The 25,187-nt window shown below is 37.6% G+C and overlaps 1 protein-coding gene across 4 annotated transcripts in view; it reads left to right on the top strand.

The window, feature by feature from the left end:
- LOC139140301 (formin-like protein 2) overlaps positions 1-22,609 on the top strand; it is a 64,591-nt gene extending 41,982 nt beyond the window's left edge. For 2 of the 4 annotated variants that reach the window (XM_070709457.1, XM_070709458.1), the window contains 17 exons: positions 2,069-2,218; positions 3,018-3,119; positions 4,054-4,237; positions 4,605-4,781; positions 5,433-5,557; positions 6,936-7,144; positions 8,143-8,212; positions 9,018-9,095; positions 9,360-9,446; positions 11,430-11,498; positions 11,900-12,110; positions 13,179-13,342; positions 14,203-14,304; positions 14,837-14,878; positions 16,167-16,229; positions 16,468-16,555; positions 16,951-22,609. In XM_070709457.1, coding sequence (XP_070565558.1) covers positions 2,069-2,218; positions 3,018-3,119; positions 4,054-4,237; positions 4,605-4,781; positions 5,433-5,557; positions 6,936-7,144; positions 8,143-8,212; positions 9,018-9,095; positions 9,360-9,446; positions 11,430-11,498; positions 11,900-12,110; positions 13,179-13,342; positions 14,203-14,304; positions 14,837-14,878; positions 16,167-16,229; positions 16,468-16,555; positions 16,951-17,057 — 2,028 coding nt within the window. In that variant the 3' untranslated portion in view covers positions 17,058-22,609. The remainder of the gene's footprint in view (positions 1-2,068; positions 2,219-3,017; positions 3,120-4,053; positions 4,238-4,604; positions 4,782-5,432; positions 5,558-6,935; positions 7,145-8,142; positions 8,213-9,017; positions 9,096-9,359; positions 9,447-11,429; positions 11,499-11,899; positions 12,111-13,178; positions 13,343-14,202; positions 14,305-14,836; positions 14,879-16,166; positions 16,230-16,467; positions 16,556-16,950) is intronic. The other 2 variants (XM_070709460.1, XM_070709461.1) reach the window with 1 other exon arrangement.
- The last annotated feature ends 2,578 nt before the right edge of the window (positions 22,610-25,187 follow it).

Below are 25,187 nucleotides of genomic sequence, written 5' to 3'. Positions count from 1 at the left end.
TCATATACATGTACATTAGGAAACTGCCTTGCTGAAGCTGTTGCCAAGAATTTAGGTCTCTAATACTATATTACTATGGAATAACGCTACAAACTGAATATTTTCTGGATTTTTGGTACAGTCAAGTTTTCCATATGCAAAAGTTGATGATGCAATACATTTGATTATTCCAATGTTTACAAGGACTATCAACATCCAAGATCAGTTATCACATTTGTTACATGTGTAATCTTCAGTTGAATTAAACAAACTAAATTGAGTGGTCTGTGCTCTTGTATTGCTTTGAGGAAATTGTGTTACATCACACGTAAACAATTCAAAAGTAAACTTTAGAGCAAGAAATAAACAAATTCTAAATTTAGAGTAGATTTCCCTTTCCTCCGGCCTTCATAATGGTTATCTTAAATTGTTCAAATGCTCTTGCTCTTAAACACATTACGATTGGTTCATACGTGCATGCAGAATTCAAAGTAGCTCCTGAGTAAACCAATCAAAAGGTGTGTTATGTACTGATGAGACACATGTAATGCTTGGTTTAAGAGCTTTGAGTACATCCCACCTTACTTCCCTTATACATGATGGCAAATGTGAGATAAAGTACAGCTTGTTTACACTGGGGGAACTTAGTATCCAGTTTTGTTTTGTTGGGCACCCAACTGTGAATATCACCCCACGGCAACTTTGGCTTAGCCACTTAAAATTAGCACTTTATATTGGCATTGCCTTATGCCTGTAAGTTACCCTCCAGAGTGGAATGCTGTCCATTGCTTGCAATTCATGACACAGGTAAGGACACTCTCATGCTGAACCCCTTTCAACACAAACCCGTGGTGAAACCCGATTGTTTTCAGTGGGATGGTTGGACCATATGCAGGAATATAGGGGTGAAACGATGAAGCACCACCTTGTCACGTGTGGTGTAATGTGAATAGTTCAGTTTGTTTGAAACCTTATCAGTATAATTGTTGATAGGTAATTTTCAATAGAAAAGATTGTAGGCTTTCGCCACAAGAATTTTCCTGCCACAAATGCACCACCAAACTGTCCTCATTAGTTCTTGTCAACATCCAATTAATCCTTTGGTCTTTGTACATTTGTTTGGCTTGTCTCTGCCAAGCTCTTAACTTTGAGAATTCACACTTGAAGTGGAGGTGGTAAAAGTTTCACTCAGACTAAAACAAGACCAACTTTTCCCACTCATTACAAGTGATGAAATGTCTATATTGCTTTGTTTACATATAATGGCCACAGTTGATGCAAAAGTTTAGCAGCCTGTTGAAAGAGGGTTAATCACAAAAGCCAGTGTATACTTGGTTCTTCAATGTAAAATTATCAAAAAGCAGAAATCCTGTTTAGAATCTTGTTTCCTCATAATCCATTGTTGAATAGGAGAGTTTAATCTGTGGATATATCACCGTCTATAAATAGTGATGATGCTGTGGTGTGCAAGTGCTTTGATACTTAGATCTAGGAGATCAAAGCAAAATGCTACAAGATTACATGGATACGATACCAGTTGATGGTAACTTTCATATAGTGCCTGTAAACCATTATGTGTGTGAATGTCCTCTGATTGCTCATTATAGTCAAGGATTGCTTTCAAAAGATGTGTTTGAGCAGATATCATGCTGTGGTTGAGTCACACAGATGGGTAAAATTAAAAGAAGAGTTTTTTGTTTTCCACCGTAAAACGAGAATGGTTAAATCCACAACCCTTATTTTGCTCTCTCTACAAACACATTAGATTTCCCATGTGACTTTCATCAGCCCATTCTCTGTAGAACCTGAGACCTGCATCAGTACCACATTGATGCTAGTGTAAACATAATTACATAAAGGAGGGCCGACACTGGTTTTGACCATTACAACTGATCTGATAATTGGAGCAACAAGGGCGTGTTGTCTTCCCGCCAATGCAAACAGTCCGTCCGAGAATGTGCAAAACAAGCATTTTAATCAACGACTCCCTCTTCTCGGCATGCAGTCAAACTTCACTGCTTCCTGTTATCAGAATCTCACCTACACCGGTACTGAGAAATTTGTGTCGCTTTCTCTCTCCTCACGGCAGAAACTCAAGCACACAGAGAGTGAGAAACTCAGCGTTCAGATCCATGCCTATCTCGACAACAAATTTGATGTGGCACAGCTTTTAGAGGATGCCGAGACTAAACATGCTGCTATTGAGAAAGTGGCAGAGTTGGAGGAGCAACTCTCACACGTAAGTCTCTGTTTTTTCTCCTGGTATTGTGGCTAGATGAGATGTATCTTGGTAACTATATGTATTTCGGATGTATATGATCTGAGATCCTACTTTGAAAAGTTCTTCTTTATACAAACCAGTAGAAAGGTATTTTTAACTCTCTCCACAGACAAACCTTAATGTTTGCAGTTTACTTTTAGGTAGCCTAGAATTCTATTCGTCCGCTTGCCTCCGTACCTCCGACCCACTACCGGAGTTACGGAGGCAAGCGGATGAATAGAATTCTAGGCAAACTTTTAGGTATCATGGCAAAGGGCCAGTATCTGTAACTTTTGTGATTTTCTCACTATTTTATGTCCTCTGTCAATTGCAAGTTCTTCTTCTCTCAAAAGAATTGTGAAACACCGACTATACAGCTGGTTAACACAGCTTTCCCATGTGTAAAATTTGCTGCAATTGTTTACATTTGAATTCTAGTCCCGATTAGAATTCATTTGTAAACAATATCAATGCAGTTTACACATGTACAGGCCGAGTTGACAAGCTGGAGACTGCCTATCTCAACATGCTTTGGGAAGTAGAACAAGAAACTGTAGTTGACAAAAGAAAAGTAAACAAAAATCATCAAAAATTACAGATACTGACACCTAAAGACATTACGACTTTTAACATTCAAGTTATCACGGTGCCACATGATATGCAGAGATTTTGTCAAGTTTCTTTGTGTCGTACATTTGGTGTGTAGAGTGTATCAGTCGATGATGGAAAGTTGGATTATTTTTCATTTCGGGTTTTCTGTTTTCTTTTCATACACCAGACAAATGAAAACTTACAGAGGCTGGAATATGAATCGCTGGCCAAAATTGCTGATTTGCAAACACAACTCCATGACAGCCAGAAGGAGACCGAAGCATTGAAGGTGAGACTTTCTCAATCTTTCCTTTCTGACATTGAACAGCCTTAACATGGCTTGGAGGGGAGCACATGGAAAAACTTAAACAAAGCGTGCTTGTGATCAGAGAATACCCTACAGCTAGTCTAGCCTAGCTGATAGGCAGCATGAGATAGTGTGGAGAGATTTGTCATATGTGTAGTCGGAAAGCTCATTCAAAGTGGTTGAGGTAGAATCCCCTCAGGGACAGATAATGGAACTCTCAAATGTTTCTGATACTTTTTTGGTCTACCACTTGTAGGGATTCAATTTAAAGCTCTTGGTGTAAGAAAATTTTCACCGATTCAGTTTTTTGAAAATAGAAAACTTTAATTTTCTCCGTAGAGTTAATACATGGATGGCAGCCATTTTGAATTTCAAATATCCATAAATATTTGTTAATTTGTTTCTTTACTACCAAAATTTGCATGCTGAACCTTGGTTGTTATTCTTGATTTAGCAAGAGAACAGTTGAAAGTTTCCGTGAGGAAAGTTTGAGCAAAATTTTTAGTATTTCATTCTTGAGACGCAGATAACTACCTTCATGGACACCTAATATAGAGGAATATATGCAGTTTATAGAAAGGTATACTAATTGTATACAGGTAAATGTAATTGTATATGTCAGTTATTGACATTCCATCGTACTTTTAGAAATTTGATCTGTTCCTGCCAAGTATTGGCACTGATATTTTGCATAATTTTTGCTGAAGGGAGTGTTACATGGTTTGATATAATATATTAAGTGCCACCATGTATTCACAGTATCTGTAGTGGAAATGTGACTGTTAGTCTAACTGTCATGACTACAGATTGCAAAGCGGAAAGATTTCACTGCTTTTGTGGATACATGCACACAGTCCAATAACGTAACACAAGTCCTTGAAAGAGTGTGTTTTGTTTCTGTATCCCATTTCTGCAGGAATTGCATTTGAACGTTACCAATGAAATAACAACGCTTAAAAAGAATTACGAAGACAAGGAACATGAGATCAAAGAGAGAGAGGATAAACTGACCAAAGAGATAGAACTTCTGAAGAAGTCCGGTGCAGTCATAGTGAATGGATCTTTAGATGTCACGGATTCTGGCAAACCACCACCAGCTCGTAAGAATGATATACTTGTATATCCTTGTTAGGGATTCATATCCCATTAACATTAAGATAAAATGTGCCACAGGGACATATATTTGAACTGAAATTCAAATTTTTGCTATTCTTTTCTGATCTAAAAGTGGTGTAGTGTTGATGATTTTGGAAAACTACTTTCACAGTTTGAAGCAGATCATAGTTATCTGATATCCCACCATGACGCCATACTGAAGAGACAATGCAAGATTACCAACTCAAAAAACTGCTCAAAAATTCATATCATAAAGAAAATTCTTTTCATGAAGTCAAAGATGTTATGGTTTGGGTCATATTTTCTGATGTCCAGAAATAAAGTTTGACAACTTTTCTGTTTCACTTTCAGCGGCGGCAGCACCCCCACCACCACCTCCACCTCCCCCGCCGCCTCCTCCGCCCCCACCTCCACCACCGCCTCCACCACCACCCCCTGGTATGGGACCCCCACCTCCACCAGGAATGGGACCCCCGCCTCCACCAGGAATGGGACCCCCACCACCAGGAGGTTTGTCACTCCCAGGAGGTAAGCGTTTTTCATATGCTATGTAAATTTACAATTGTCGTGTTTTAATAAATAAAAACTACACCACATTGTTGTGGAGAGATGTTTTTGCTCAGTTTTGATCCAACTTCAGCGAAGAATTAAAGGATACCAATGGCCATTTATCAGTATGCCCTTCAGAGTCATGCCACTGCTGAACTCTATAGAATTTTCTTGAAATTTCTTCTCCTGTGCTCTATACCAGTATATACAGGATGTAAAATTTTTTGAATCAATGAAAACTTTCTTCAGTCAGTTGCTTGTCCAATTGGCTCACTGGGTACAACATGATGTACCAGCATTGATTGCTTCTCAGAAACTTATTATTCAGTTCAATCAGTTATTGCCCAGTTGGAGCGAGTCTAATGATCAGTAATTATGAACAGCACATAGATACAGACATGTATTGAAATAAAAACTACTGTAAGGAAAAAACCCAGAGGCAATATAAATCTGTTAAGATTGTAAATACATCTGAATGTTTATCAGTGAGTTGACTGATGTATTTCAAACAGTTGTATGTATTATCAAACATTATGAATGTACCAAACACATTCATTTGCTTTATACATGCCAGTTTCTTCATCACACAACTGATTTTTGTAACAATTTCTTCCAATATTTTATTGACAGCTGTTACGATTAAGAGGAGAGTACAAACCAAGTATCGTCTTCCAGCCTTGAATTGGGTGGCAATCAAACCCAACCAGATCAGAGGCACTGTATTCAGTGAGCTTGATGAAGAAAAAGTCATGGATGTAAGTTTTCACAAACACAAAATGTTACTGCCTATGCTTGACTAAAACTGCACCAAGTAATAGCCAGTTTTCTCACCAAATATAGCATCCCAAGACTAGGGGCTTCTGATAATATACATTTGGATAATTTAGTTATTCATTTTAACCCTGTGAGCGCCAAAGTCAATTTTTGTCACCTTTACGGAATATACCTCCATCAAATTTTTTCAGAGTTTTGCCAAAATTTTGATAAAGAACTGTATCCAAGGAAATATGATTTCCATTTTGTCCAAATTTATCAAAAAAATTACAGAAAAATTCACAAAATTTGGTAAAATGTTGCACTAAAATTTTGGTGGGAAAAATTGGAGCACTCAAAGGATTAAGTAATATGTATTATTCCTGTTGTGAGTTACTCACTCAGGGTTCTTCACTGGGAGTTTTAGGGGAGGGCCACCTCTGTGTTTTTGGACAAATATATTCATATGTAATGACAGCACAAGAGAATTCATTTGCACAACAAAAGAATAAACAAATTGGTATTGCTATGGAAGTTTTCCCAAGCTGTGGAGAACTGTGGAGATACTGCTGCATCACTCTGTCACTCTATTGACCTGTCCACAGTTCATGTCATTCCACTCACTGTTAACACACCATCCACCACAATTGAAGTACCGGTGGCAACAGACCTCAAACTATTTAAATAAACTTTCTAAGTTTCAAACAAAAAAAGTGGTAATTGATATGCTTACACCACATTCCCATTGATTCTGTCTTTTGAATCATTTATGTCAAAAGTGAGTCTAGCCAGGGCCAGAACTGTTAGCCTTGCAGTGTGTTGTTTTAGTTGAGAGCTGTCCATGCTTTACTTTAAGGCCTCAAGCTAGTTTTCAGAACTTCACTTTTTGCAAGAATCCCTGCTGACATGTCAATTGATGATAGCTAGCACCGTGTTGCCAACTGTTGCCATGGTGTGCAACTTGCACAATTTAACATTCATCGCTGATCAGATGAAGTCTGATTCATTTCAGTTTAGCACAAGAGCATAGACATTGTTCTTTAATCATTAGTTAACTAGGGAGTTATAGTTACACGAAAAGGGATAGAGCTCAGGTTGAGGGCCCTAGGGAGATCAGCTTATTCATCTCCAAAGCTTTGTGTCCACTACCCTTCACTCTTGCCCAGTTTAGAGAGACTGTGAACTTGTAAAGTATCTTTTCACCACAGGATTCAGAAATGATTCCTCAAAATGTAGGCAGGAAAGACAGACATTCAAAGCTGACACATCATTTCTGTGTAAGTCAGTGTATGTGCCAAACTTTCAGCAATTTTGATGGTCAAAGAATGATGCGCCATGGTTGAAATTGATCAGCTTACATTCTGGTGTACTCTTGTACAGGAAATTGACTTTGGACAGTTTGAGGAAACCTTCAAAACCAAGTCACAGCCCACACAACAGCTGAATCGTAACGGCACACCAAGAATGTCCAGCAAGACACCAAAGAAAGAAGTTACGACTCTATTGGATGGAATGAGACGACAGAATTTATCTATCTCAAAGAGGAAGATAGAACTTACCAATGACCAAGTCATACGAGCCATCGTCATGTAAGTATTGGTGAATTTGTTTTGTGACGTCGCATCGTTAATGTTTTATATCTGCTTGTCCTAACATTAGTGTAAAACTACCAGTGCTAGACTTTTTCAGCTTGTACAGCTTCTTGTTCAGTACACAGCTTGTAAACTCTGTCCAAAGTTAGCTCTAGGCCCTGGCTCTGGTTTTCAAATAGCAATAGAACATGTGCATCCATATTGCCCGCACAATATAAAAATCTGCAGGCTCATGTGTTATTCTGCACAAATGTCCCCGATTCCAGGGACATTTATGCAAATTGGGTAGAACATATTCACCAATCAGAGAGCAGGACTGTCATTTGATCTTGAATTTGTGTTTATGTAGCAGGCGATAACACTTGTGATTAGATGTCTACGTATATCCTTCAAAATGGAACAAGGTATCTTTGCCTTGTTGAACTGATGTAAGAGTATAGGCCTACCAACCCTTAGTTTGATCAATGTATCAATTTATGCATAGGTTACATGATAGAGTCAATTTGTAGCCAGTGACTGCATGAAAACTTCCGTGTAGTATTGTAAATCTAATTCTTCATGTTTTCATTCAGTTCAACCTAAACATTCTGGGAACTGTATCCTGTTATCATTGATCAGGATAATTTTTCTGTCGTAGGGAGATTGTTTTTGTCTGAGCAAAATTTTTCTTTGACGAAATCCCTTTCCGAACATTCAGATTATAAAATATTTTATCTGACTTCAATTTTTAGACTCCATGGTATAATTATGTGAAATGGTAGCTCATTTTGGTACCATGCTGTTTTAGGTAATGCACAGAGAATGAGATCTGTGCTAAATGATAGCATAATATTAGTTAAAAAAAATTGACATCAGTTTTCTAAGTGTTATAATTATTGTAACTTGATACATTGATTGTGTGCTACACTGATTCAAATTGCAGTCAGTTTATGATATTTCAAGTTGGTCTACAAAACATCCAACTAACTGACATATTTCTTCAAATATCTAAACAGGATGGATTTAAAAACTTTGAGTCTGGATAATGTTGAGATTCTTATCAAGTTTGTTCCAAATCCAGATGAGGTAAGTGTTGTTTAATGCTATTTCACCCTCCACCACCATGGTGATCTTGGACTTGTTAACAGGGAATAGGTTTGAACAGGGTAATGCATGGTACAGTTGTATGTTTGTAAGAATTTTCAACTCACAGGGTCAGCAGGAACTTAGTTTAGGTTCCTGTGTTCAGTTTGCAGTGTTGTGGTATTCACCTCTGAAATGGGAAATTACAGGAGGTTACATGCTGTAAATGTTTCAAATTTTTTATTTACTTCTTGTGGCTACAAAATCACAGGTTGAAAAAAAACAAAGACTCATTTCAAATGCAATAAACACTACAGAGAAACCCTTAGAGTTACAAGCTGTAATACTTTATGTGTTACGTCATAAATGCCTCCAATTATATTTTTAAACTTTTGCTGAAATTTTTTCTCATGGAAACTTTGATAGACCATTCTCTTTCACAATCGAGAGTAAAATCAGCGATCAATATATAAAGTTTGGATCAGAAAAACAAATTATGTTTAACTTACTGACTAGTGAAATGCAAAATGATCGCTATACTTTGAATTAACTGTACAGGGGAAAAATGGATATTCCAGAAAATTGCAATTGCTCCAGGAGCTTCAGAATGAGTCCAAACAGGCAGCAAAGATTACCAGAAATTTATTGCAAAAATTTGAGTGTCCCCAAAAAACTGTCCCTATGGTGCACTCTACACTCTACTCAACAGATGGGGAAGCGATTGATCTGGCAGGATGAGGGTTAATTTAACTATGTTGATGTGTTTATATCTCTTAAGATTAACATTTTGTATGTTTCTGTTGGACAGGTCAAAGCTTTCAAAGAGTATGAAAAACAAAAGAAACCAATTGAGAAACTCACAGATGAAGACAAATTCATGATAGCTGTAAGTTTATATTTTGTGCTTGATAATCTTTGTATCTTTTTTCAGAACAATAGAATATGTCAAAATATTTGAACATGTACCTTTAAAATCCTAATCATTCCCAGATATCTTCCACATTCCCAAAAAGTCCATAAGTTGGATAACATGATGTAAAAGAACATCAAATCACATCTCAAACAAATCTAAGACTCTGGATCCAGCTCTACTTCCATTCAGTGATGCAAGTGGGTTAACATTTTCTGCAATTTGCTTTCATTTTTGCAGCTGTCTAAAGTAGAACGTTTGCAGCAGAAACTGACAATGATGGCATACATCGGTAATTTCTTTGATAGTTACCATAATCTTCTACCGGTAAGTGCATGCAAACATGGATATAAGTAGTCACTATACATATTTCTGTTGTTGTTGTTGGTGGTGGTGGTGATGGCGATGGCTTAGTTGTGTCAGTGATTTTGCACACAATAGAAGAGCTTATTCTCAAAATAGAATTTGCAGAGACTTACTGAAAAACTTGATATGAATGCAATTATTGTAATCCCTATGTGCTGCATATACATGGATGTATGTAGCTTTTTTGTCTTTCTGTGTTCATATCTTAATTTGTAGCTTTCCATGAATGTTCTGTATTTTACATATCCTCTGTTTCTTAGTCCATCTTATCACAATGAAATACATGTACAGCGTTCTCACCAGGCCGCGATTCCGCGACATTCTCGCGTATTTTTCTGTTTTGTCGCGGATTTCTTGGGCGTGCGCGCCAATAGTGGCGCGCCTTTGAAATTATAAACTTTCGTGGAGCCAGCCGTATGGCCGGCCGGCCGTATCATACAGCCAGTACTTTTCACCATGGACGTAAATGATTGACGCGAGTAATTACACTTCCTGCTTGAAACCGAGGCAATCTGGAAGCAATACCCGTCAGAGGGCGTACTTAAACCACAGTCACTTGTGATTCGATACACGATGGCCGATGTGTGGTACGCATTACGTATACCACACAGCGGCCGTCGTGTATTGAACTACACGAGACTGTGATAGTCTGACACACTGGACGTGTTCGCGTTGCATGCATACCGGGACATGTCCACGGAATTCGCGGAAGCTGGAGGCGTCATGGGCACGATAGATATTTTCATAGGCTACGACAACAATAATCCGAACTACGAAAACACAAGAATGTAAAGCTTGTATGTCCCTAAGGAATTACATGAACATTTACAACGAACTCGAAGCTGGTAGCATTATACTGTGATTTCCGCATGGCAACCAGGGTCTGGACGGGCGCGACGTTATAGTGTTCGTGCCGTTGAGATTCAGTGAATTTTTGTTCTCGAAAAATAACGCAACTTTGTCTGAGATAATTTTTAGGTCTTTGCTATGTTTGGAATCATGTATAAACTTCGCGGGAGGTACATTGTGTGATGTTATCAGGCATTTGCTCCGTTCCTCGCCCACGCGACCTAGTACCTACGACTGGAAATGATTGACAACTGGCCCACTGCCGATTGATAATATTATTCCAAAAGTAGTTCAGAGGTTTAAATGTGGAATTGTTGGAGGAAAGTTCTCTTATTATGCAAAAAATTATCAATTCTTGGCTTGCGCATGTGATAAGTATATTATTCCAGAGAACATGGACGTCTTTTTCCATGCTTCGATCAATTGACAAAATTTGTAGCCTTGGCTGGCGACCAAAGTTTCACGTCAAAATGTGATGATTATTTACAAACATCATAGGGATATGTTTCCTAATCTGAATAGCTGCCATAGCACTGATTTGGCCTGTTCCTTCTGCTGATTGTGAAAGGGGGTTTAGTGTGCAAAAAAACGTAACTAATGACAGAAATCAACTTGGAGCTGAACGGCTGGACACTCTAGCAACTATTATGGTAGAGGGTCCCAAAATGGACTTTCACACTGGAAAGAACAAAAGTCCCATAGACTTTTCATTAAAAGGCACTGATATTCAATATCAGTTGATATGTTTACCGAATGTTTACAAAAAAGTTAAGCTGAATGAGTTGTTGAGTCCTTTATTTTTTCCATGCATAGAAGAAGGTTCGTATTTGCAGTTTGACTTTTTTAACATATTTATATATTGTCTCACAAAAATCATCTGTTGTCCCGTTTTTTTTGGTCAGCGGGACAAAATGTCCCACAAATTTTTTTTTCTGGTGAGAACACTGCATGTAGATGTATGATGCATCCAAATATCCAGGACTATATGTTGATTACAATAATATACCCCTACAGCCCACTGGTAGGAAAAATGAGCTCTGTGACATTGATGCCGGAGTAAACACTGAAATTGTGCTTTTTTTTCATTTATTGTAGCAATTGCAATCCCTCATAGCAGCCTCACATTCAATCAAGAACTCATCTAAACTTAAGAAAATATTGGAGGTGAGTGTATGGCAATAATTGAAGGGAAACTTTGTATGACATTTCAAAGGTTTTTGTAGCTTCCTATCACTTATGCTTTATCCCAGAAAAAACACCGAACTCCCAAGTGTGTGTCATCGTTTCATTTGCTTCCATTTCTAGTTTTGCCCACTTTTAAATTAAACAGTTGAGTCATCAAGGTAACTTCTGGATAGCATTGCCCATCGCTTCTGTCAATCTAAAATGTGTTTCAACGTGGAATTTTGATGCAGGTGCAAAATGGGTGCATGTAGTTTTACTGTTATCATGACTTGCAATCACTTTGAAGTAGACAGAACTACAAACATGTTCCATAAACAAAGTTTTGCATGTTTTGACACTCAAAGAAAAATGACTAAAACATGTACTGTCTCGTTTGTTAGATCATCCTTGCATTTGGAAACTACATGAACAGCTCCAAGAGGGGTGCTGCATATGGCTTCAAACTTCAAAGTCTGGACTCACTGATGGAAACCAAGTCAACGGATGGAAAACTGAGTCTCTTACACTACATAGCAGAGGTGGTGAATGAAAAGTACCCTGAAATTGGGGAGTTCTCCATCGACCTTGTCTATGCAGAAAAGGCTGCCAAAGGTAAGGAGTTTGTGATGGACGTGTGCCGTGGAGCAATCTCACTGGTTTTGTGTGATTGCATGGAGCATAACATAAAGATGTACATTGTTAAGGATGAATGTTCTATAATAGAATTCCAATCAGTGATGCAGGTGAAGTAGTCATTTCTGAAATCTGGATGCACAAAATAATTTTCACTATATTTGACACAAGATTCAACAGTTGCTTACAGAAACTGAAGTGCTCCAAGTGTCAAGAGCTGAAACTATTCCAGTGATACTCTGCAAAGTTTTGTGTTAGAAAACTGATTTTCCAAATAATTAGTTTCTTAATGGCCTACTTTATCTTTGTCAGCTGTGTGGCAAAGAACTGGTGTTAGTTGTGACAAAGAGCATTGTTACAAGCCTCATGCAAAGTCTGTTCTGATTCGTTAATTTATGGTCACATTTTGACGCTGATAAATGCAAAGAACAAGTTACCAGTCCTCAGTTTTAGAAACTGTAAATTGGTTAACAGCTTGGAAAAAAACTGTTAAATGGGGAAGTTTGAAAGTGTGGCACATTCTAGAATGAGTAAAGAAGATGGTGGTGTCGTCTGCCACTGAGACGAGTGATGATCGCTGAGGAACTTCTCAATTTTTTAATGAGAAAGTTGGATGAGGTGTGTTACAAAACACGTATCGACTTGCCGTATTCGGGTAACAGCATATGTGTGATTTTCCTCAGACCTGAGAGTTGCCCAAACCAGTCTGTTTCTCCCTGCCTATGGCCTCATGAAACCAGATGTTTTGGGATGACTCTCTGCAGGCCCTTGGGCAATAAACATATGATATTACCCTCATGGCCAGTCAATATGAGTATACTGCTATTCAGGTTTACTCTTGGAGGGAATATTCTATGTGCTACTTAACTCTCCATGTGTCAGATAATCTGCAAAATCTGCTGATTTTATATTAACTACAAGGTGTCTCTCATAATATCATTGCATTCCAATGCTTTTGCGAAACGCTGATCAATAGTATACATAGCATTAATCATACCATTACAGTGTGTTTTGACAGAGGAATTATCCATAACTTTCTCTTGACAGCAAACGTTGAAAACATTGAAGCTGACATCAGGGAGCTTACAAAGGGCATGGAGATGTGTAAGAGAGAGTACAGCAATAGGAAAGACAACATTGTACTGCAGGACTTCCTTGCAAACTCCGAAGATAAACTCAAGAAACTTGACACTGACATGAAAAATGCCAAGGTCAGATTTTACTCAGCGAGTCATTTCATTATACTCAGCCAGTCATTTCATAATGTCATTAACTATCACTAGATGAGAGGAGCAACCTTGGAGGGAGGGAGGGAGGGAGGGAGGGAGGGAGAGAGAGAGAGAGAGAGAGAGAGAGAGAGAATAATAGAATCTCACACCCCCAAGGACCTGGGATCAGATTTCTCACACGAGTTGGGGATATTTTGTCTCACACGAGCTGCAGGCGAGTGTGAGACAAAATATCCCCAACGAGTGTGAGAAATCTGATCCCAGGTCCTTGGTGTGTGAGATTCTTTTTCTCACATGACCACAAAATGCGTTAAATTCATATTGGACACGTACAATATTATCAAAAATCGTTACAACTCTGTCGTCTGCCACTGTACTTTGACCTGCTTACTTTGTAGTTCTAGTCCGTGTGTTACTCGTCGTGCCATTGGATAACATTTTGCGCGTGGAACAAAACAGACTGCTTATCATCCACTCAGAGGTCGTGTAACATTTACTGCAGAGTGTCGGACAGTTTCTGAGAGTGTGGGATCGATTTATCCCACACTCTCGATCCCGCACTCCCAGCAGCCAGGAATGTGAGAATATAACAAGACTCATAAAGACTGATAGAAACACATCAAGGGGGCGAGAAAGAAAGAGTGTTACATATAGAAATGGAGATACGGAAAGGAAAAAGTTCTATGACAAGAAAAAAGGAATAATATGAAGAACTAGAAAGATGAAAATATGTGTCAGCTGTAGATGACTATCAACTGTGATGATCTCTGGTTCAGTGTTTTCATTATTGGGGTGAAAAGTTTGTTAAAGTGATTTTGGTTTCCAACATTTGTTGATTACAGGATGCTTACAGGGAAGTTGTGGAGTACTTTGGAGAAAATGCCAAAATGATGCCACCCAGTACCTTCTTTAACTTCTTTGTTCGCTTCCACAATTCATTTAAGGTAAGTCAAGTTGAAATGTTGAGCTTGTTTCTTTTAGAGTTAAAAAGCACCATGCCAGTAAAACCCACACCCACTAAGAATTCAGAACAATACCTTTGAAAGGTTCCCCTCAGATGCTGAGGCATAGTTGTGTTTACCTTCACAATGTGCCACAGAGTTTCTCGAAAACTATTCAACAATTTGAAATTGAGTAGAACTATCCATTAGAAGAAAATTTCATTATGAGAAACAAAATGTGGCTGTCGTTGCATGGGAACCAGCATGTGTATGGCACAATAATGAGGAAGTGAGATGAACTAGTGTCGTCCATTGCAGGACTTACGCAATGGACGACAGTGTTCAACAGGCATTGCACGGCATGTCAAAGTTTGAGAATTAATCTCACATCCTCGATAAAACGCTGTATTTTATTCCACCTTGCTCTTTTTATCCAAATTTCCTACTGACATAGTGACTTTTTCTGAAACACAACGTTAAATAAGGCGCATCATATTCTGAAAGGCTTTTCTTTTTAATACCTTGCTGTTTGCAGAAAGCAAAAAGTGATAACGCACAAAGGAAAAAGCTTGAGCAGGTAAGGATGATAAAAATCTGCTGTGAATGCACATTGGCCAATATTAATATGCATTTGATTCCTGTTCTGCATTTAAAGAGCCAGTAGCTGTAACCTTTAATAATTTTTTTCACTCTTTCGTTCATAATGTCAACTACAGCGACAACTACCATACAGCTAAAGCATGTTGAGATACACAGTATTCAGCTTGTCAACTCGGTCTGAACATAATACTGTGTTGTTATTGTTGATGAGTAAATTCTGGTCCGGACTACCGTAGAATTAACTGTAAACAATGACAGTGCCTTCTACATGTCAAGGTGCTGTGTTGACAAGCTAAATAGTTGATGTTTCAAAGTGCTTTGGTGGGTAAAACAGGAACTTGCAGTTGATATACAAAACACAAATAGTCCAATAATATAGGGTTTATTCACAAAATACGGCCCTGTATGGACGAGGGCTCAGTGAGTGACGTATTTGACGAGCCGAAGGCCCGTCCAATATGTCACTCACTGAGTCGTATTTTGTGTATAATCCTATTATTATACACCTCCCTCCATTAATCGTCCGTATAAAACTAATTCTATGGTAAATTTTGAGGGATGCGGCACGCGCGATATGAATGGAACGCGCGCAATTGTTGAAATAAAATTGCTACAAACCCCTGAAAATTTGCATATTACACCTAAAAATAGAACATCCCAGTCACACACGGTACAGCGGTATGCGCGTCCCGCGTCTCCCGTATTTTGGACTCCGCGTACTATACAAAATATGGAAAGTTATTGGACGGTCAAACTCCCATAGGTTACGGCAGTAGGTGTAGAATAATCAGCAAAAGTTACAGCTACTGGCCCTTTAACATTGGTGTGATTTTGTAAAAACGAGAGGCTGTCTGCTGTTTTGGTGAGCACCATCTGAATGCAAGTTCAACTTTGAATAAAATCTTTCATGTTTGGTAGGTTAAGGAATGTAAAATCAAGTACAATATCAACACTCCTGGCTGTATCAGTTGCTTTAATGGAAGATAATAGATAGGAAAGTGACAAAAACATTGCTACAATGTTGCTGTTGCAATGAATTCCGCAAATGCTAAGGCATAACATGAAAATATCTCTGAAATGTATAATAGGAAAGTACAAGAATCTGGTAGGAGTTTTTTCTTTATGTAAGAAATCATAAAATCACTTGGTGATACTGCTTGAGATATAACACTGATTTTGATGAAAAGTAAATGATCTCTGTGTGACAAAAGTAAATGTTGTGTGACGTTGAATTGTTAAATATGTTTGACATTTTGAATTTACAGAAAGCCCTAGAAGCACAAAAGATTAAAAAGTTACCAGCTGTTGAAGCAAAGAAAAATCAACAGGTGAGTTTCTGTGACCAACTTAATTTTACCTGTTTTGATAGTAATCATGTTATATTTGTGTTTCATACTGATTTCTGATATCTGCTACTCTCTCAGAATACAACAACAATGTTATTCCCATTATTTCATTATTTTCAGCATTCTGAAGTTCTGATACCATTCCATTTGCAAGGAATCATCAATGTTACATAAACTTATCATTTTATGAATTTTGGTGTTTGTCAATTTATCCCAACAGAATAACATGATAGCAGAGCTGAGACGTAAGCAAGGCCTTGAAAAGAAAGAACAGGTTGCAGATGGAACCATTGAGAAAGTCCTTGAAGGTGAGAAATCACAACTTGTTGGTTTATGAACTGACTGTATAATATTCAAATACTTGAGATTGGTAGGTGTTAAAGCAGCAGAATTAATGATTCTTGTAATATAGGTTGCCAAGTTAATTTTACCCATGATATACTTGTCAAACTCTCTGCACACATTTTTCTGTGTAGCAAGGTCCACTTTGCCATTGAAAGCAATACTGTATATGATGTTGTATCCATGGATAGATTTGATAGAGCTGGTAGTTTTCTAGGGATCTGGTTTCACTGACATGCTGCATGGATAAGATTTGAACTATCGGCTGGCAAAGTGTAACGGGTTTTAAATTACTGAAGAACATAGTTTGTGGTCTCATCCAAGTTGTAAATTTGTGGCCATTTTTTCCCCCGCTCCATAGATTTGAAAAATGAGCCATATCGTCGGGCTGATGCAATCCGCAGAAGTCTACGGAGGCGACAAGAAAAGGAACTGCGACTTTCAACCACAGAAGAAATGCAGATGTAGGGTGACGAAAAAAGTCGAAGTACACAGAACATAGTAAGACTTGGAGGACTACAGTCTCCTTGACCTTTGAACCCCATATGATGTAAACATACCCTCTAGAAAAACAGAAACAAATAAGTATGGTAAAAAAAAATAACAAAAGTTGTGCATAATGGTAAAGTGCATGATAGATCGGATATGGGAGATACAGGGAGACTAAGTTTAGTCCTCAGTCACTTCAAATTTGCATATATCCATATATGGTAGGAGAGGCATGTCGGCCATGTTTATGTGTGGAATGTCAGTCACACTTCACAGTTCAGGTAGCACACTTTTTAGTGTGCCCCCACTCGAAAAATCAATAGTGGGTCGCTAGAAATACAGATGAAGGAATTCCGTTAATATGTAATATGTAAATAATAGTGTTGTAAATAAAAAAAATCATATCTGTGTTTAATGAGTTTCTCCATTGCAAAGAAGGAGACAAACCTGAGTCAGTGCCAAGATAATGAGTATTAAATGTACAACATTTTTCAGGAGTTCACAGTAATCTTAAAGATTGCTGTCTTCTTGAAAGCAAAATTATGAATCTCAGTTTTGAAATGAATTGTTTTAGTTCTGTACAGTTTGTAGACTGTAACCGTAAACGTAGACATCAATGGTAAAGTTTGAGATGAAATATTTTATTGGACAGTTCAGCACATGATTGTCCTAACTTGTCTCTGGTGAAGAAAATTTTGGAGCATCGGCAGCATAATTTGTAAAGTCCTGATTCAGTGACTCAACCCCTCTCCCCTGTCTTGCTTTCCCTCATGTTTCCCCAGAAAATGCTCAGCTGAAGACATTCCCTGACTTCAATCTTACGCGTAGTGTTTTACATCATGTCTGCAAGGAGTAATATGTTATTACAATCAGCTCTTCAAAGACATTGAAAATCATCCATGAAAAGAGATTCATCACTTGAGACTGTGGAGATTGAGAGATCTTTTCCTCTTCCAGTACATGTACGGTACTAGCAATTCCGCATCTTCCCAATTAATCCCTCGCTTCCATGGATACTTTCTCTTTGCTTTCTGTACAACAGAGTCGTACTGAATCGGTGATACAAGTGATATGCTAATTTTCAGTTAGTCCAGTTGCTCTGAGCTTTCTAATTTTATGAAATATGATTTTTATATATTTTATATGAAACAAAACATTTTATAAATTGGAATTATGAACATACACATAGTCACCAAGCTGCAGTTGTCATTCGCAAGACAGTACTATATAGACTTTAATTACATGTAGTCATGGTAATCAGAGCGTTAGATTTCCTGTCGCCATCGAAGTTGCCTTTCTGGTGCTGTTATGAAAAACAAAGAGCAGCCAGATAATGATAGGCTAAGAGTGGATGGGTAGTGTAGACTATCAGTGAAAACTACCATCTCAGATACTGGTATTGCTGTACCATTCATTGTACAATATTTTAATTATTGTATGAGCCAGAGTGTAAGGCATAACAGTGCGTCTGAATGTGTCAGACCTCACACAGACATTACGTAAAAACACAATTGAATTGCAATTCAAGAGGCAACACAACCTGTGGTATAATGCCAAAATTAATATTTTACTCCTATAATGCCAAAATTAATATTATATTTCTACACTGGAATTAATTATATTCATATAATGCCGGAATGTATCTATTGTATTCCGTACAACTGCTTCCTTGACTCTGCAAAATCATCTTACAGTACTTACTTTACAAAGATTAGCTTCATACAAGTTCAAGTTCAGTTTGTACAAGCTGCAAAGGCCAGTCATCAAAGAATATTGACACATGTTATAGTTTTGTTTCTAACTCATTTCTTTATGTTTGATCCTGTTTGCAAGTTAGCTAGCGCCATACTTTTACCTTGATATTTGTAATTTATCACAGTTGAGTGAACAATTGCTTGTACCATGTATCAAGTTCATGTTGTCTAAAGCATTTGTTTTATTGTGTTTTCACCTTGCAGTGTCATCAGACTTCTGTTTTAAATGTTCGCTTTAAATACAGCACGTGTTGTGGTATGTAAATCACAACCACTGCTTTTTATATTTTATAGAGTGCCTGTTTCTGCACCAAAGTGCTGCTGACAGCCGCATAATTTGAAGGCGCCCTCTGTCAACGGTTGCCTTTGTTTTTAAGCATATGTGACTCAACAGAAAAGGCAGTTGCAATTTTTTTGGTTTATCTATCTTTAATGACTTTTGTGTTGTGATTTTAATTTTCTTTACATGTGAATTTAAAAAAAGCAAAATCAAAAAAGTATTGGAAGAAGCTCCTAGTACTGCCTTTAACATTGTAACTTTCCAAGCATTTTGACCCACAGAAATCTTCCTTGCTAGTTTGTTTAACTTTGCACACACATCAGTCAGGAGCAGTCTACCATCCCACCAATCCTTCCATGACTGCAGTTTTGGAGAAACCCTGTTAAGGTACTATGCGCCTCGAAAGTGAAATATTTAAACTTTTGCTCAAACTTTCCTCAATTAAACTTTTAACCATTCTCTTACCAAATCAGAATAAAAATCAGGGGTCACTTTGGAGAGTTTGGTACTGAAGAAACAAAATACCTAACATTTATGGATATTAGAAATTAACAATGGCTACCATCCCTATGTTAACCATGTGTGGGAAAATAGATTTTTGATTTTCGGAAAACTAAGACCAAGAAAAGATTTCTTACTCCAAGAGCTTTAAAGTTAGCCACCACAAATTGCTAGACCAGAAAAGTATTGAAAAAATTTGAGAGTCCAAAATTTGTCTTTGAGGCGCGTTTTACCTTAAAGAGCATGGTTGGACTTAAGCAGTGAAATGTGGATGGGGATAACACAGTGCCAAAATATGAGTGCATTGATCAGGAAATCACATTATTAGTAAGATTCTGGATTTTTTTATCTCAATTTTGCCAGAGTATATAATAGAGGTAGTCACCGAGAAATGGAAATTTTTACGTACAAATTTCTGTTCAACTACAGGTATAGGCCTGACACTGTTTATGTACATGCATGGGTTTAATACAACTGATGACATATCTGTGAATGTTTATCAAAATATAACTACCAAAAGACAAAAGGCTTCGATAAAAACTGTAATGTACTTACCAGACTTTTATATAAGTTGTAATTGAAGACTCTGATGGTATAGTGTCTAGTATTTGTTGTGCTCTTGACAAACTTTTTTATGGGCTGTTTCCTCTCCAAGCCAAATTTATGCACCAGGAATGTACAAAAAACTTCTTTTGAAATCAACAAAATTTGACATATTAAGTGTACTAGTATAGGACTGACTTACAAAATTTTCCAGAAAAATTTTGACTCAGAGATATCAGAAAATATCATAAGTTAGAATGCACAGTCATGTATTTGTTCACAGCAAGAAAGACAGATCTCTCACTTTGGCTTGACAAGATGAAGATTTGTACCGGTAGTATGAGGGCTTGTATATTGATATTGATTTTATTTGGAGTAGGTATACGGGGATTATGAGCATTGTGTTGAAGTGCTAGCTTGGTTTCATGAGTGATGCAGTTTGCAATGTTTTGCTAAAATGCAGTATGTATGAGGGAAAAAAGTATGCCAAATATGCACAATGTATGTAAGACGCCGAATTTCATACAAATTCTCTGTTCTAAAGGGTGTCATGTGATGAATTTGTACAGCACAGAAATGCATTTTGAAGCCGAGGTATCACACCGAGACACGAGAATGACGGGGCTGGCGTAGGATGTACTTAAGTTCTATTGTCATGTCAGTAATGCAGGATACTTATAACTGTGAGGTATGGTTTAAAGTGTAAGTTTAAAGTGTAAGGAAAAAAAATTGAGTTTCATGTGATCATGGCACTGGCAAGAAAACTGTGCAATTTAGATATTTAAGTACCACGTTAGATGTAGTAGAGTAGAGATAGATGTTGAGCCTCAGATTTGTACGTCAAATTCTATTATCCACATTGTGTGAATTTGAATAATGCGCACATTCAAAAAGCCAGAGGGAACTGGTCATTCTGCACCAGCATACTCAGCAGGTAAAGAGAAATAATTTGCCAAACGCCGTGAGTTTTTGTAAAACTATATTTACTATTCGGCTTTATAGTTGCTGCGTTGAATCTTGTTACACTTCCTGACTTCAACAGTGTCTTGTAATGTAATGTAATGTAATGTAAGGCAAATGATAGTGTATTGATCTGTACATTTTCAATGGAGTTGTTGAGCCGCTGGCACTCTCACAAATGCTTGAATCAATTTGTAAATAGTATTGTTTGGACTCCAAAGTATTCGGTTAATGAATTGTTATTCTTTGGGGTAAAAAAATATTTTGAATGACTTTATGATAAATGCTTCCTGTGATGTTGGCTGTTGACCAGTATATGGTAGTAAAGGGGTGAAAGTACCCGATTTTTGGGTGCACTGTATGGGTGCACTGTATCTGAAAATACTGGACCCAATATTTATCACTGAAACAATCAGATTTGCTTAGGGGGCCTCCCTGCCCTTATGAAGCAACTTGACCCCCTAGGATTATGGTGATTTGTAAAACTGTTCGGTATGCATCCAGTATTCTGTAGTCTCACTGATTATTTGTTGTTGATTACCAAAACAAGTGAAGACAATATTAGCTTTGGAGGATGGGGAGTTACTTTGTGGTTTTCAAGTTCAAAGTTGTTGAAGGTATACGCATGTGCACAAGAAGTTTTTAATGTAGTTTTCAAAAAAGTCCCGTGTGAGTGTTCAAATTTCAAGAGTATAAGCATATTTAAACATTTCTAAATTTGACATTGATTGTTCAGGTCACAAGTCAAAGGTCACACACACTCACCTGTGAGGGAATGTTCACAGACAATCAAATTCTGATGTTGAGGAGTGCTTTGATGTCTCCTGAAGACATGAATATATGTTAATTCGTCCCCGTCCTTTATTTTGTAAATAGTTTCATCAGCATATCAACACTTTGCAGGATTGGTCAGTTTTAATGACCACCCAGTGCCTCTATTATTTATGCAGATTTCCGACACAGAAGGGGAAAGTAATCCTTGTAATTTTATTATGGTAATCTCCATATGCAGTAACGGAATTTTAGTCTAAATATTTGCGTTGCAATACTCAAAGCACTTAAGTAATTTACTCCGAAAGGTGCTATGCTGTTTCATTTACACAGGCAAAATGGTGTTAATACACGAACATAAAACCTTTAATTGTGAATTTAGAAGTTATTTTTAATCGTAATTGCTTTTGGCTTTTATCACGTTGCTTTCTGTTTTTATCCAGTTTTTGTGTTCATGATTGTTCTATTATTGTAGTGCAAAATATTTATAAACCTTTATCAGGCACATAACACACCTTTACACCACTTCAACTCAACTTTCAAGGAAACAAGAAATTTGGTAAGTTGAAGTCCTGTTTTACCACTGTCAAATGCAAAATTCTCATATCATATAAGCAGCTTAAACCGTAACCCGAGTTTCCTTCTTGAAAAGAATGAAATGTGATTTGTAACAAGAATTTTTCAGAAATAAAGGAAAAAAAATTAATTTGCATAGTAAAAAACATGGTGTCCTTGGTTGTGAACAATTTCTAGCATAGCTGCATCTGGTGACATGACATTTTATCAGTTTGTGTATGTGTATGAAAGAGGTTGGCAGTTCATGTGGGCATGAACAGGCTAGAGCCCTATGTGTGTGTATTGTGCAGACTAGTGCCCTATGTGTGTGTATTATGCAGACTAGTGCCCTATGTGTGTGTATTATGCAGACTAGTGCCCTAGTGTGTGTATTATGCAGACTAGTGCCCTATGTGTGTGTATTGTGCAGACTAGTGCCCTATGTGTGTGTATTGTGCAGACTAGTGCCCTATGTGTGTGTATTGTGCAGACTAGTGCCCTGTTTGTGTGTATCGTGCAGGCTAGAGTATCCTGTGTGTGTGTGTACTGTGCAGGCTAGTGCCCTACATGTGTGTATTGTGCAAGCTTAAGCTCTTTTACTACATGTGTATGAGGGCTCCTCAAAACAAACAGAAATCTACAGATAACTACCGTTCATGACAATGGACAAGCCCTGAATAAGAGGAGTATTTTCGTACATAGCACATCAGACAATATTAGTACCAATACTTATCCTTTACTACTGTGCAGGGTTTACTTGATACACCATATATGAGAAGCTCACTTACATTTATACGCATGGTAGAATGAAACAAATTATAGGAGCATGTGATAAGTCTCTTATTACCAACTTTTACCCAGCGTGTGAATCATATCAGAGAAATTCGGCCTGTGACAGATATGTTACTAGTCTCATGTCTGATGTAGCTCAATGACACTGAGACTCTCTGATCATATACATTGTATGTATCATGTCCTATTAGGTGTTATTACACCTCACTCATTCAGCGTGCACTGCCATTGGTTAAACACGACTCACGTGACATGTAAAAGAACGTGATGATGCCCTCTGCGAACGTGATGATGCCCTCTGCGAACTTGATGATGCCCTCTGCATTTGATATTACATGGATGACGTCATTTTACTTACTGCGCATCCTTTCTGCGCCTAACAAATTGTCGTTCGCTTGTACTTGCTACTATCGCTGCGAAACGTTATGCAGAGCTTTCACCGGCACAGTTAGACGATATTTTGATGCAAGTAAACAGCAAACGAACGAAAATGGCAACAAGGAATGCAATTTCTGTGTTCAGCGACTATGCAAGCAACAAATTTGGATACGCGACCGAGGAGATCGGCAAACTTTCAGCGGCAACCCTAGACTTGGTGACAACATTTTACGCTGAGGTTCGGACTCATGCAGAAAGGCGAACTGTACTCGAAGAAGTTTGTTCGGTGTAATAAAAATAATAACACATGAGAGCTAGGGCAAGATCACGATTTTTTGCCTGCCCTCGGGCTGGTGGTCATGATCGAAATATTGATGATGCCCTCGCCTACGGCTCGGGCATCATCAATATTTCGATCATGACCACCATCCCTTGGGCAGGCAATAAATCGTGATCTTGCCCTCGCTCTCATGTGTTATGATTTAAATGACTACCAAATTCCATATTAATTGCACAACGTATTTGAACTCTAATCCTGAATGTTGACGACCAACCCAAGCTTTTTAAACACAAGGATGTATGTATCGAAGTCAAGTGGTAGTAGAGTTCAAGGGAGAAGAGCTGAAACTTATGATGAAATTTTTATTTTTGTTCCTTAAGAAAGTATGTTTTCAAATTCTTACTAGTAGGTAATTTAACATACACAGTATTGGTTCTGCAGAATACAAAGCACTGTTACAGTATACAATATGCAAGGTTACACAGCTCAATTTCACAGGCATTTTGACAAGGTTTTAGGAATAGTACAAGAAACCACATTTGGCAAACAAAAATACTGATCTACTGCTTGTGGGGGTTCATTTTAAAGCTCTTGGTATTAGAAAACTTTTCACCAGCTTAATTTTTCTAAAACCAAAAATTTTATTTTTCTTCATAGAATTAACACAGGGATGGTGGCCATTTTGAATTTCAAATATCAGTAAATCTTGAGTAATTTGTTTTTTCTAGTTCCTAATTTGCACGGTGACCCCGGTTTTTATTCTTGATTTTGAAAGCGAATGATTGAAATATTCTTTGAGGGAAGTTTAAGCAAAAGTTTAAGTCTTTCACTTTCAAGGCACATATCACCCTTAAGCTTTAAAATACTGTGCATGTGAGTTTACTTGGGATAGAACATGAAATGCAGTACATCTTCCACTAAACACAGCCATAGACAGACAAGTTTTCAAATTAAACATCACTTTAATCATAAAATGGCACCTCTTAAAATGTTTAGAAACATGCTTTTCGATGTTGTGCACTGTTCAGCTACATGAAACACTCAAGAAATACCTTTAGAAATCAATAATACTGCTTCAAATAAATAACCATACTATCTAAACAGCTCAGAAAACTTTTACAACTCTTCCAAATTCTTGAAACTGAAACAAGACAAATAAATAAACAAACAATAACAAGAAAAGCAAAACAAAATACTAATACTGAAACATTTTATATGTAAATCTCCATAACTTGAAGGGGATATATTTCGTCACATGAGTGCAAGGCCATATCTGCAACTTTCCATATTTGGCA

This window comes from Ptychodera flava, chromosome 9 (assembly GCF_041260155.1).
Source record: "Ptychodera flava strain L36383 chromosome 9, AS_Pfla_20210202, whole genome shotgun sequence".
NCBI classification, from domain to species: domain Eukaryota; kingdom Metazoa; phylum Hemichordata; class Enteropneusta; family Ptychoderidae; genus Ptychodera; species Ptychodera flava.
Note: the sequence above shows the minus strand (reverse complement) of the source record. Positions and strands in the feature narration are given on the sequence as shown.